This window comes from Coffea arabica, chromosome 1c, assembly GCF_036785885.1.
Source record: "Coffea arabica cultivar ET-39 chromosome 1c, Coffea Arabica ET-39 HiFi, whole genome shotgun sequence".
Lineage (NCBI taxonomy): Eukaryota > Viridiplantae > Streptophyta > Magnoliopsida > Gentianales > Rubiaceae > Coffea > Coffea arabica.
Window position 1 is genome coordinate 1,500,391 of NC_092310.1, and position 14,929 is coordinate 1,515,319.

General features: G+C 31.7%; 1 protein-coding gene across 1 annotated transcript; it reads left to right on the plus strand.

The window, feature by feature from the left end:
* Window positions 1-6,950: 6,950 nt before the first annotated feature.
* On the plus strand, window positions 6,951-7,660 carry LOC140038240 (uncharacterized). Its single transcript, XM_072083319.1, has 2 exons — window positions 6,951-7,247; window positions 7,412-7,660. Exons 1-2 carry the CDS (start codon window positions 6,951-6,953, stop codon window positions 7,658-7,660), a joined length of 546 nt encoding a protein of 181 aa, XP_071939420.1.
* Window positions 7,661-14,929: the final 7,269 nt, after the last annotated feature.

Here is a 14,929-nt window from a genome sequence, read left to right on the forward strand (position 1 = left end):
GAATTCAGTTGTATCCAATGTTTAATCGGATATCAAACAATGTCACATATCAAACTTACCCCTAGTTTTAAATGTTTAAAAGGACATCCAAGTAATTACAGCAAAACTAAATTAGTTATAATGACCCATATTCAATACTTTAATTGCACTTCAAACACTTTCATATTTTCAAAAAAACCCACCCTTACGGTTGAAATTCAAGCCCTAAACTCATTCTTATATAGTATAAGGATTTAGGATGTAAAATATGTTGACGAAGCTAAGACTGATTTTTCCTTATTTTCTTCTAGATATACTTTCTGTAGGTTCACGAAGACTCCCCCCCCCCTCTCTCCCACCCTAAGAACTATAAGCCTTCAGATCCTTGGGTTCCCAGGCAATTTTTTTCGGTGATTTACTTTAGTCATGAGGGTAATAAAACGTTATAGTATTTAATAAATAAAACAGACTTTCCTTGTCAGTTTGAAATGATTATAGTACTGAACTGAAGCATGAGAAGAATGTAAATGTTCGTTTCAATAGAAAATAAAATTGAGTGATTGCATCAAAAAAACAAGATCTGCTAAGTCCATCTACCTGAAACTTTGCTAAATTACAATTCGGAGTTTTATCAAGTGGAACTCATCACTTCATAACAATGGCGATATGTTCAACAAAATCTCCTCAATTTCCACAAGGGTTAAGAACTTTTAAATCTCGTGAATTTCATTTTCAGTTGTACTTTACCCACCCTCAACTCAATAAATAGAGATTTTGTCCTCCTAGCTACTTTTTGTTTTAGAATAAAAGTGTCTAGTCCATATTAATTATTAGTTTACTTCTTTTATTTCTCTTTTTTTTACCCTTTGTCTACTTGTCTCTTTTCTTTTTTTATTCCAAAATTACTCTCCTCTCATATGATCAACGACTTTCTTCTCTTTACTATTGCAATCTATATATTGACTTTAATCTTCTTAAACTTATCATTTATTTATTTTTTACTTTTTGAATGATCATAAAGTCTATGCTATAATAAAGTATATGTTATTTATACACATAGATTATTTCACATATTACTTAAATTAATATGTCTAGAGTTTAGAATAAATTAATTTTAATAACAATGGCAACAAATTCAAATCATAATACATAATGGTTTATTAACTATGTACAAAAAAAAAAAGAATACAAATATCGGTTACTTTAGTTTTTGGGATATAATTTTAAATATTAATTAATTTAAAGTTCTAGTTCACTAATATTTTTTAAATAGCCAAATTGTTAGTAACATACACTTTTTGACTATAACAGACATATATTAGTTTTTTTACACTATAAAGTTTTTCTTGAATTTTCTAAAAGTGTAAATAAATAAATTAAATAAGAATGAAATTGTAAGTAAAAAATAATTGCAATGTTATAATAAACATACAAATTAGTAATACTAATAGAAAAGTGAAACAAAATAGTGACAGAGAGAAGTGAAAAATAATACAAAATAAAAAATAAAAAATAAAAGAAAGTAGTGGAAAAGGAAAAATAAGGGAATGAATAATAAAAATAAAATATAAGAGAATTTTTGTTTTAAAATATCAAATAGGAGTGAAGTACTTATTTAATGAGTTCACAGGGGCAAAACACAATTGAGGCCAAAGTATATGGAGATTTAGTGCATTTAACCCTTTCTATAATGAATTAGTTCGAAAAGAGTACAATCTTCTCTTTGCTATATAAATGAAAGTTATTATTTTGCCAAAGAAAAAAAAAGTGCAATCTTTGGTAAATACAAGTGATATCCTCCTTATGAATGATAGACAATTTTAAGGGTTGTTATCAATTTTTTATTTTTTATTTTTTAGATTATTATCATTTTACTCCCTTAAGGTTTGTGCCACTTCTCAATTTCCCTCTTTAAGTTACTTTTTAGTCATTTTACTCCCAAAATTAATGGTCAAACTTAACAAAGTCTGTTAATTCAAATGAAAGGACATGTTTAGCCCTAAAAATTATTATCATTTTATCCTTATAAACTATAGCCTTATGATCAATTTACCCCCAAAGTTATTTTTTAGGTAATTTATCCCACCATTAAACCAATTTTGCAAGTTAAAATTTTTTTTAAAAAGTACCCTCCTTTTTTAGAGTGGCTCTTTTTTTTTTTTTTTAGTATCAAGCAAAAAATCAGAAAATTAATCTTTTTCTTCTTGGCAATCTTATTAATTTTGAAAAACAATTAGAAAGATAGCTAGGGAGAGAGAGAGAGAGCTCAACTCTTTTTTAAAATATACAAATAAAAAGAATTTAATATTTTTATTATTTTAAAAATACTTTACTTTTCTGTTTACTACCCAATTCCAATCCTAATCCTGATAATGTTAAAGTAATACGATAATATTTGATTGTTCCTTATTTTTTCTTTGTAAAATCTAATTTTCTATCCTTCTCTCATAGCTCTTTTTCTTTTTCTAGTATTAATAAATGTGAATAAAGTAATTTGAGAAAATTTTTTTCTTTTTATGTTTTTGGAACTCTTAGAGTGGGAAAAAAAGAATAGCCATTCCAACTTCTTTATTTTTAATTATATATAAAAAAAGTAAATACTTTTAAAAAATTTTTAAACATACTGGCTAGGTTGACAATGGGGTAAAATGAGTAGAAAATAATGTTAGGGAGTAAAATGATTGTATCACTATAATTTAAAGGGATAAAATTATAATAACAATGTAGTAATGCTATAAAATAAAAGGGAATTTTTATCCAAAATTAATTACTATGCTGAGTTGAATTACCTATGGGAGTGAAATGACTAAAATATAACATTAAGGGATAAATGAATAGTAATGATATAGTTTAAAGGGGTCAAGTGAGAATTACCCTAATTTTAAAGAACAAATATAAGATGGAACACATTGAGTTTTGTTCATGAAAAGTACTGCAGCTTTGTATAACTTACTAGAAGCCCATTCTTAGAGACTTCAAAATGATTGCCCAAAATTGAGAAAATTAGTAACATCAAAATTGACAATGGGAATCCAAAATTGTGAAAGGATTCAAAACATCGCCTAACTGTATTGGTTAAGGGATTTGGAGTTTATGCGGCAAGTTGTAAAACAAAACATGTTCAAGTTTTTCTTGATAAGATAATAGAAACTACGAAAAATCATTGTAAAGAAAGCAATTGAAAAGAACCTGAAGCCCACCAAACTCCAAATCTGTAAAGTCGAAGTAAAAATTACATTATTATAAACATAGACCCACAGAGGAGCAAAACCAAACCGCCATACCCAGGGCTGTCCTTTGCTCGAAGAGCTGAAGTTGAGGTACAAATGTCTTAAGGAACTTCTTAAGATCTCTAATTTTTCATTAAAGAAATTGAAAATCGATTGTTGTGAGAAGGATTATGGATATACTGTTGTTATAGAGTCCAAAAGTCTTGAAAGTTTTAACTATACCAAGATACATCAGGTGACATATCAGGTGAAACAATGGTAAAGTTTGAGATAAATGCCCCAAATCTAAAATATTTGGCTTACAATGCTCAAAGCATTGGGTTGAACTTTATTCAAGTCCCAAAGCACCTTGTTAGAGCCAAATTATTGATAGGAGGGATTGGTACAGTAGATAGATATGCTCAGGATGCTTTTGAGCTTCTTCATAGCGTGCAGCATATGAAATCACTTTGCTTAACAGAGAATATTCTAGAGGTACGCACTCTTTCGTGAGCACTTGGTTATGAATTTAAAGCTCTTTGCTTGAGTTGTAAATTCTAAGTTGTTCTTAATTCTTCTTCTCATTTGCATGAATGCTCTCTTTGGTTTTGAACATTCTTTGCCAAATTTTGAAAATCTCACAAGATTGGAGCTTGACATTATCTTTGATTGGGACAAGTTACCTGGCATAGTTGAGAGCGTCCCTAACCTTGAGTCACTTATACATGGCAAAGTGAGTTTTCATGAACTTTTTAATCAGACGATTAATCCTTTATATTGATATTTTGTCTTCAGTTCATGTCTCTGATTTTTGTGGGCAGGTACATTGGCAGTTTGATCTAAAAAAATTTGAGCTACCTTCCCACACGCTTCATCAAACAGCTCAAGGAAATATAAATTGCAGAGTTGTATGGGAAAGCTTGTGAATTGAAGCTAGTGCAGTATGTTTTAAAGAATGGAAAATCTTTGAAGAAGATGACACTTGGTGGCTCTAGAAAACCTTCAACTAACAAAAGGATAATGTCATTCAGGAGATGCTCGAAGCATTGCCAGGTTATGTTAGAAAAGAAGAGAAATATGTGGTTTCACTGGCGTTGACGCATGCTAAAAAAAATTTAAAGACACGATGCCTATGTATAGTGAAGGAGTCCAACTGTAAACCGAATTGTTTTTCATATATTTCCTCCGTGCTTACATTGGCGGAAGATAAGATGTTCATGTATCTTGTGTGCTTGCAATTTCTACTGTTTAAGTATCATCCAAAGATGGCCTTCTAAGTTGGTTTAATCAAGTATGAGTGATAAGAATCTATAATGACATGCTTCCATCTGGCTTTCTTGTTGAGGTAGTATTGTTAATTGTTATTACTTGCAGGTTGATTTCTTGATACTATTAACGATTTTAAGGTTCAACTTCTTGAAATTCCGAGTACTTCAGTGAAAAGGTTGATTGTGTTTTGCAGTGGACATGAAAACAAATTACACAATATAGTTGTGGATGCGATCAATCTGAAGACTTTGAAGTATTCTGGACAATTTAGTTAATGCCCGAATCTTGAAATTTTGAATTTTGACTGTGATTCACGTTCTAAATTTGATATATCAAAAGCCTATAATCTCAAATTTTCGGTCCATGCAGATCATGAGCTAGGATTGTGCTTTGGTCACAATCTGAAGTCTCTTGTTAAAGCCAAGATACCAGTGGACTACAAATTTTCAACTGAAAGTAGAGCAAAATACAGTCAAGCTTCTGAGCTTATGCATGGATTGCAGAGTGTAAAATCACTGTGTCTATCAAATAAAATTGGGTAAATTACATTTTACCCCCTGTGGTTTACCCTTTTTTTACATAACCCCCCTATGGTTTCAAAAGCTATACATAACCCCCTCATGGTTTGGATTAAAGTGTCAAAGTAACGGAAATAGTCACTCGTAACGGAACTTCTAAAAATGTCGAAATTACCCTTATAAATACATGATACATTAACCCCCTATGATTTTTATATTTTACCATATAACCCCCTTATGGTTTAATACTTTACCATATAACCCCCTTATGATTTTCAAAATATACACATAACCCCCCTTGGTTAATACATAAATTTCAACCTTACATAAGGGTATTTTTGACATTTTAGGTGACGCCGTTACGAGTGACTATTTCCGTTACTTTGACACTTTAATCCAAACCATAAGGGGGTTATGTATAGCTTTTGAAACCATAGGGGGGTTATGTGAAAAAACGCTAAATCACAGGGAGTAAAGTGGAATTTGCCCAATAAAATTTTGTTGCTAATTTCTTCTGAATATTCTTCAAATAGCTAGGAAAATGCATGTGCCGAAAAATGTCTAATAAAATGTACTTTTGTGAACTTTCAGAATAAAAATACAATTATAATCAACTTAATTATAAGAAAAGAAAGGGAAAATTCAAGCATTGATTGAATGCACGTGCTCCGCACATTGTATGACTTTTAGGGAACTACGTGTGCTTATTATCCTGATACTATAGCATCAATTAGTTATGTTGTCTATACTTGCTGTCATTAGGTTTTGCACTTTCTTGTATTTCCATGAATTCAAGCTTTCCTTTAGAGTTGTAGAATAGTTGATTTTCCACTTGCACATTGTTTTTGTTTTCTTCTCATTTCGTATGAAGGTTCTTTCTTATTTCCAATCTGTGTTGCCAACTTTTGCAAATCTGATCAGTTTAAAGCTTGAAGGTGGCTTTTGTTGTGAAGCTGTCTCCATCTATTTGTGGAAGACCTTAGAAAGATTACCTGAAAGTTCCTCACATCTCGAAGTGCTTGTTTTTGGCAAAATGAGTTACTGTAACTCTTGCCATTTTTAATAATTTTTTTGCGTTTTTTTTTCTGCATATAATAATGTTGAAATGGACAAGTATTTTGGTATGATGATGGCAAAAGATACTAGAAATTTAAATGTCCTTTCGCTGTGGCTATTCCAGTATCCTTCGTTGAATGTCTTAGGAAAGTAGAAATCCAAAATCTCTATGACAGCCAAGACTGTGAATTCAAGTTTGTTGAATATCTTTTACAGAATGGAAAAGCTTTAGAGAAGATAACTCTTGATACATTGCCGGATTGTACGCCAAAGGAGACACAACAATCTTTCCTTGGTGAAGGTAAGTTACTAGAGGAGTGCCTAGAGTTACAGCTCTTAATTGTGAAATTATGCCACTATTGCCTGGTCAATTTCGCAGGATATAGCTCTTGGAAACTATGTATTTTTATGCTTGGAAGATATCCATGTCTGTGCAGCGAAAATCTGTATTCTTAGACATATTAGGAAAATGCATACTATGCTCTTGTCACGCACGCAAGCACGCACAAAACGGGTTAAGGGTTTCATAAACCGCCTCCAAAAATCCCATTTGCCCCAGGTTTTTTCCCCCTATTTGTCTTCTTTTCTTACTTTTTTTTGGCCCTCTTGCTTTACTGTTGCCTGCCCTTGTTGTTAGACTTGGAAACCTAATGAAAATAGGAATGTTTGAGCTGTTGTTATCTGCTTATGCGGCTGATTTCTGGACACTTTTGGCTGCTCTGCAACTCATACCGCTTTAAGGGTTTCATAAATCGACCCCCAAAAATCCCAGGTTTCTTTGCCTAGCTTTAATTTTTTTTTTCTCGTTTGACTGTTGTCTGCCCTTGTTGTTAAGGCTTGATTGTTTATCTGATCATACGAGTGTTTCTTAGAAAAAAAATCCCTTTCTACTTTATCAGCTCTATAATATTAGATAAAAATGGTGACAAATTTGAAAGCACCCCATGCCCAGATGTTGGTGATGTTGATAGGATCAGTGCCCTTCCTGAATCTCTTATCCGCCACATTTTATCGTTTCCCAACTAAAAAATCTGTAGCCACCTCAGTTCTATCCACCAGGTGGAGATACCTTTTTGCTTTGGTTCCTGAAATTGATCTCGAATTTGATCCAACAGATGATATTCTGCGGCTCTTTAACTTCTTGAATCTCAGTTACAGAATCCTTCAATTCCGAGACATGACTCCCATTACAATATTCAAATTCAATATCAATTGGGTTTATGAAAAGTCTCACTTTCTTGGAGAGTATTATCTAGCCTGTTCAGAAAGATCCCTAACCTTGAAGTTCTTATTTTCAACAACATAAGTTCTGATGCACTGTCTTTGTTGTAATAATAATTGCAATAGGATTTTCACTTTTAATCTACTTTGAATGGATAGATGATTTTGGACAACATCAGTGAAAGCAACGAATTCGAGTCTCTCCTTCAAGAGGCTCTTCCAATTTGCTTCATCGAACAACTGAAGGAGATCGAAGTCAGACATTTCAGCATTAAGGAATGTGAACTCAAGCTAATTGAATATCTATTGCAGCATGGAAATGCTTTAAAGAAGCTGAGTGTAGGTCCAGATCTAATTCCTTCAGTATGTGACAGGATATTGTCATTCAAGAGGAGCTCTGTGGATTGAAATGTTGTATTGTCGACTTCTGGTGATTTATGATAAAACTTGAAGAAAGGACAGGCATATATCATTGGTTTCTTTCATTTTTTGTGTACTGAGATCATCTGCTAGAAATACAATCATGATTTGCTTCTTAATTTAATAATGCTTACTACATCTGCCTATATGCTTTTAAGTGGAGGAATCTACGATAATTAAAACCAATAGTTTTGCAGTATGCTAGAATTTTTGTGTTACCGTTCAGCACAACTATTTGATTCTCATAGATAGCTTGCTCTTATGAAATTTGGGGAAGAAAGCTTAGTGTTGATTTGCACGAGCCTTGAACGTACGTAAAGAGGAAAATCAATTCTTGCAGTGACTAATGTAACATGTAACGTTTAGTATTATGTTAAGACATCTAAAGAACCTTGATTCTTTGGATATAGGTTATGGGAAAAATCCGTAGGCGTTTTCTATTTTATTTTTCCACTGTCATATTACTATAGTGGATCTTTTTGTAGGATTTTTCTACTCAAATTAGAGATGCAAGTGTGTTACGATATGTGAAACGTTGACAGTGATGCTTGGAAGATATCCATTTCTGTGCAACCAAAATTTGTATACTTAAGACATATTAGGAAAATGCATACTATGTACTTGTCACGCACACAGCACGCACGAAATGGGTTGAGGGTGGTTTCATAAACCTCCTCCCAAAAATCCCATTTGCCCCAGTTTCTTTTTTTCCCCTGTTGTACTTCTCTTATTGTTATTTTTTGGCCCTTCTTGTTGTCCTGTCGCCTGCCCTTGTTGTTAGACTTGGAAACTTAATGAAAATGGAAATGTTTTAGCTGTTGTTATCTAATTCTGCGGCTGATTTCTGGACACTTTTGGCTTCTCTGCAACTCATAGCACTTTAAGGGTTTCATAAATCGACCCCAAAAATCCCCCTGCTTTAGTTTTTCTTTTTCGGGCAAAATATACTTTACCCCCTCTAGTTTACTGCCTTTTCACGTAATTCCCCCGTAGTTTCAAAAGTTATACATAACACTTTCATAATTTGGATTAAAGTATCAAAATGACGGAATTTGCATTCCATAATGAGTCAACTAGAATGTCAAAAGCACTCCTATATAAAATTAAAAATCATTTATTAACTGCAGGGGATTATTTATATATTTTGAAAATCATAGGGGGTTATATGATAAAATATAAAACTAAGGAGATTAGAGTGTTATGCATATTATATTCATATTTTTTGTCACTTCAGTCACTTTAGTTTTTAAACAACGGTAATTTCGATATTTTTATGGATTCTATTACAAATGATCACTTTCGACGCTTTAATATTTTAATTCAAACTACAAGGGGGTTTATATAGTTTTTGAAACTATAGGGAGATTATGTAAAGAATCACTAAACCACAAGGGATTTAAGTGTATTTTGCCCTTCTTTTTCTTGTTTTACTGCTGTCTACCCTTGTTGTTAAGGCTTGAGTGTTTATATGATCATGCTAGTGTTTCTTAGCAAAAAAATCCCTTTTCATTTTACTAGTAATAGGTCACGTACTTTGCATGTGATTATAATATCATAAAATATAATGTTTCTTAGACATTAAAATTTATTTGTGAAAATTATTTTAGCAAATTTAATATTTGCATATTTTTATTTTTTATTTAATTTTTTATCTTCTTTAATTAATTATCCTTACAAGCATTATTTTAAAAGCAAAAAAAAGTCCACAACATGTTATATTTACAAATTCATATAAAATCTCTAGAGAATTTTTAACAAATGGGAATACATTCAGTCTCTTTCAATTTAAAATAATGGTTTTAAGGACAATTAATTAAAGAAGATGAAAAATTAACATTTAAAAAATAAAGATTTGACCAAATATGAAATGATTTGACAAAAGTATCAATATTTTGAATGGTAAGTGTAATATTGATACTTGTAATTGCTTCGTTTGTTTTTCTCCATGACAAACAAATTATGATGGTTCCACTAAAATTGTATAATCTTTAATTAGATATATGAATTATTTTTTATTTTTCTTTTAGAGTTGGATGACCTAAATTTGCACACTAAGCAAAAGTTAATTGTTTGTTAATCACTAGGGTTGGCTGAGTGGCTAAGGTAGAGTTCTTAGTAGTCTTTCCAGTTTAGAATTCGAGCCCTATGCGTGACAGTTGGGTATGGAAAAAGGTGTAGGGAGGGATAGAAGGGCAAAAAATAAAATAAAAATAATTTTTTTGCATAAATATTAGTTGCACGCTTTACCATTATAATTGCTCCTGTTATGTTTCCTTGTTTTAATAATTGCTTTCTGTATTTATTAGTTTTCATGTTATGTAAGTTAAATTTGCAATTCTTCAATATGAAATTATATACACCATTTTTTAAAAAGTGAAGAGATGTATATTCTTTGAAATTGAACTCTCTATATTATTTTCTATGTTCTTTCTGTTGAAAATGGAATATAAATGATTCACTACATATAAACTACTGTTCAATTTTTTTGAGAATGAAATTTCATTAGTAGAGGTAATTGAGTTTTTTTTTTTTTTTTTTTTTTGTCTTCTCTAACTTAAAGCACAAACGAAAGATTCCATTGTCATAAGAGCGCCTTGTTTTGGTCTCAATAGTAATATTTTTGAAGATTTAAAAATTTAATTAGGCTATGACTAATTAATAATTTTAAATTGAAATAAAAAACTGAAAATTGAATGAAAAAAGACACATTGGTTTGGTGTGTTATAGTTAGTTTATTGGCTTCATAATTCAAATTTAATTAAGGTTACATTGTTTTCCTAACTACTACAATTATTGCTATTATTAAAATTCAATAAATCTAATTATTAGGGTTATTAGGGAGAATGGTATTTTGGACAAAATAAAAAACTAAGATCAAATCCTGCTCAGTCTCTAATGCTTAGCATCAACTATTATTTTCTTTTAAATCAATAGATATGATATAATAAATTTTAATCATCATAATAAATTAAGAAGAGCATAATGTAAAACTCCAATCATTAATTAATAAGGGTATAATTGGAATAACAAAAACTAAGATCACAAGAATGCTTGCACTCATGCTCTAAAGTACTAAGACTGATGGTATTTTTTATATAGTAATGATAATCATAATGATTATTATAAACTCTTTTTTGTCTCCTTTTCACTTTAATTCAAATAATGAGAGGATTGTATGTTTTGAAATCACGAAAACTTTTTCATATGTTCACTTAATCACAAGTGGTTTTTTTGTTTTTATCAAAAAAAAAAAATACTGAGTTCTTTCTCTGCCCAAAACACAAATTTCCAGCCATTGGGGGAAAAGAAAAAAAAAAGGTTCTCCCCTTTGAGATGAATGGAAACGTTGGAGCTGCTGCCTATGCTTCTCCTGCTGATTTCTGATCATTTGGCATCTCTGCACCTCACCAGTTAAGGTTTCATAAACCGCCTCGCAAAATCCCATTTGCTCTAATTTCCTTTTTCCCCTGTACTTCTTCTTTTATTGTTATTTTTTGGCCCTTCTTGTTGTACTGTTGCCTGCCCTTGTTGTTAGACTTGGAAACTTAATGAAAATGGAAATGTTTTAGCTGTTGTTATCTAATTCTGCGGCTGATTTCTGGACACTTTTGGCTTCTCTGCAACTCGTGGCACTTTAAGGGTTTCATAAATCGACCCCCAAAATGGACAGCGAAGGAATCAAACGATTGGTCTTGTTATTCTACTATTGTAGTTTCCTGTTCTCATTGCTTTAGGGAAGTTGATGGCAGCAGATGCATTGTCTAATCTGGGGGTGTGTAACTTATGGATAGACTAGGGTGTGTATCGTTATATCATATATATATATATATATATATATAATAAAGTCGTATTCTCATCCTTATCCTTTTAGTTTATTTTTTGCCTACGTGACTTATTGACATAGCAAGTAGGTGCAACGCGCTTTATGGGTTAACCCCCCGATAACCTACGCTATTCTATCCCTTTTTTTCTCTTGACTTTACAATTCTAAATAATCCTTCCATAATTATCTCTTCCATTCTCTCACCTTTTTTTGCCTTAACCCCAATTGTCATGCCTAAATTTCATGGGGATTAGTATAAATAATTTGAATTATGTTTTTAACTCTCTCTAATCGTCAACTCAAAAGTTCGAAATATCAATTCAAATATTAGATTATCTTTATCAGATTATCGCTATCGAAGATGCTCTACAAGCAGTGCAGATGTTTACACTTTTTCACAATGTTTTTTGAAAGTTTTTTTTTTTTTTACTTCAATGCAAGGATCGGATTTGGAACTTCGTTTTTATTCCCTTCAACGCAAGGACCGCATTTGGACTTTGTTTATGCTCGCTGTATGTGGTCTGTAATTTCCTACACCTTCTTTATAGCTAGGTCATTGAATTTGAATTTTCTAAGTCTTCAAAAGTTACCGTTTGGTTTTTATTTCTAGCAAGGTTTTTGTAATTAATTTGTTATTTCAATTTATGGATTCACTCTTCAATTCAAGTAGAACACATATTGCTTTTTTGGTTAGTGATTTAAAAATGACCTTTTGAACTATGTGTTTTCACACGATTTTTTAATTGTCTTTGACAATTTATTAATTGTCTTCAACAACGTATTAATTTTTTTTTTCTAGGTGTCTGGGGTTAAAAAAATTTTGTGTAGTTTTCAATGTTTTCTTTTAGACTTTGGTAGAAAGCTTCTAAAGAACAAGAAGGTGTCACTGTTTACATAAATGGCTAGGCATCAAGTTCATTGTCATACAGCAGTTCACGTCATGCAATATACATCAGACTATTTAGATTTTTTATGTTTTTGACTTAATAGCAAAGTACATCTTATGTTTTCGTTTTGGTTTCTATTAGCCATGAACAGATTTAGAAGGTTGTCTGTTCCTATGACTTGATTGATTCTGAATTCTTATCTTTTATTAATATTTCATTCGGTTTCTTTTCTTTTCACATTAACCTTTAAGCCATTTTTATTAAGTACCAAAATTGATGTTTTGGTAACGGGTTGGCCATTCTTTTGTTTACCGAAGATTAGCCAAGATTTGATCTTCCCTATTTTCAAGTTTTTGAATGTCATCATATTGTCGATTTTTTTTTTTTTTGCATTTTTGAAATATTAATTACAGAATTAGATGTTTAAATTTACATTATAAGACTATTTTTGAATAACAATGTATTTAAGAAAGGTTATAATAGATTATACAACAAGTTTGTATTTTATGCAAATATTTTTATGAACTACACTAAATAATTTATTATTTTTAGATAATTCCCATTCAATGAATGGGTACAAACTAGTTCTCTTATAGAGACAAGGTTTTTATTCTCTTTTTTTTTTGATTTGACAAAATAGGTAGTCACACCCGCTGCATATGACACAAACAACTTCCTACGATACAAATATACCTACCAAAGAGACCATTAAAATTGAGATAAGGTTTATATTTTCTTTTTTTTTTTTCTTATTTATACTTCTTACAGCTTCACTCCACATATTATATAGGAAATGCAATCATCCAAGCACTAAACCAACCTTAGATCAGATCACTCCATATCAGCCCAAGTACTGGTACTTAGCTGCTGAGACTCTAGTCACATCTTGGGCCCAAAATGTGACATTGTGATATCAGAATGAATCTCGTGTAGTTTCTGCATGAGTGATACTAGGTCAATGGTATTGGATCAGACTACATAAAGAAGTGGAGGAACTAAGTCTTGTGCAGCGCTAAGTGCTTTGTTGACCTAAGGATAGAAGCCATCTCTAAAACTCATATGATCTACCTCTAGAATCTGACACAACTGAGTGGACAATCCGGCTGCAAAACATAAAAAGGAGGGGTGAATGTTATACTGCATCTCACAGCGGAAATATAAAGTGCTATAGACCTCTACTTGAGTAGAGTATGAGCACTCAAGTCCAACTTGAATATCTATTTTGGACTAGCGAGAATCTATGTTTTCAGAACCGGACCGGATAGTGACTCGGCCGAGGTCAGGGATCAGGGGTCAATGGGTTCGACCGGGGGTCGATAGGGGGTCGAACCGGATGACATCATAAATAAAAATTATTTAAAAATTAAAATATTATATATATAATATCTAATAATATATTGATATTAATAAAGGTATATTCATATATATTTGATGTTTCAAATATATTTAACAAGAAAATATAAAGAAATTAGAACAATCAAGTAGCAATTTATATTATTTAATAAATATTAACAAGTTTAGAATTAAAATTATGAATTTAATTGAAAAATAACATCAAATTTTAGGACAATATTTATAAAGTATCAAATATTTGAGGTATATCAATAAGTTTTAACAATTTAGGGGGTCAAAACATAATATTAAAAAGTTTGAATTTTTTTTAAAAAAAATTACTGTTGAACCGGAAAAACCGATTTTTTCCCGGTCAAACCCGATTTTTGACCGGCTTTGACCGAGTTTTAAATTTCCGGTTTTTTAATATGACTCGGACTGGCTACCTGGCCGGTTCCCGGTTCAATCGGTTCGACCGCCGGTCCGGTCCGAGTTTTAAAACAGAGGCGAGAATAGAGCTCAAATAGTTGAACTTGGCTGTTGAGACTCTTGTTGCGTCTTGGGTCTGCGAGTCCGGAGCGTGACATGTACACTATCCTTCCCCGATCAGTGATTTTTTGGAATTTAAAAATTGCAATTTAAATTTTTAAGGAGACATATAGTCATATGTAAGGAGGCATAAATGTTTCGATGAGTTGGCTTGGGATAAATCGACAAATGTGACCCAGTAATTCAAAATAAGTCACTCATTAAGAGTGGATGGAGATGCATGAAAATTACTTTTTCCGAAGGAAAAGTTTGGGAATCCCATTTTGAAACAAAAAAAAAAAGGTAAAAACATGACATTAAGGAAAAAGCATATATTTAGCCCGTCTAGCTAGAATGAGAAGACTGATGATTTAGCTGCCCTCAGAATCTTCATTAGTGCTGCACTTCGTCCATGATAGAGGAGATGTTCTCAAAGATTTGGCAACAGTTTGCATTATTGTTCGAGACATAAAGAGCTTAATTCTGATATTTTTGAATTTTGCTTCAATAGTCAGTACTCTTTCCTATAATTTTCAAGTAAGTTACTGCAGAAGTAAAGACCTGGAATCAGCTGGTCGGTGATTTTCTTGCCTTATTGTCTAAATTTTAACCAAGTCCTGTTGCAGTGGATGGTATTTCATTATTTGATGGATGCCCTCTTCATCTGGAGGGGGTTTATCCACACTC

Bases quoted from the DNA above. Each gene is read 5' to 3' on its own strand.
- LOC140038240 (XM_072083319.1), top strand. From the start codon at position 6,951: ATGGTGACAAATTTGAAAGCACCCCATGCCCAGATGTTGGTGATGTTG. The intron at 7,248-7,411 runs GTTTATGAAAAG...TTGAATGGATAG, and splicing joins TCAAATTCAATATCAATTGG to ATGATTTTGGACAACATCAG.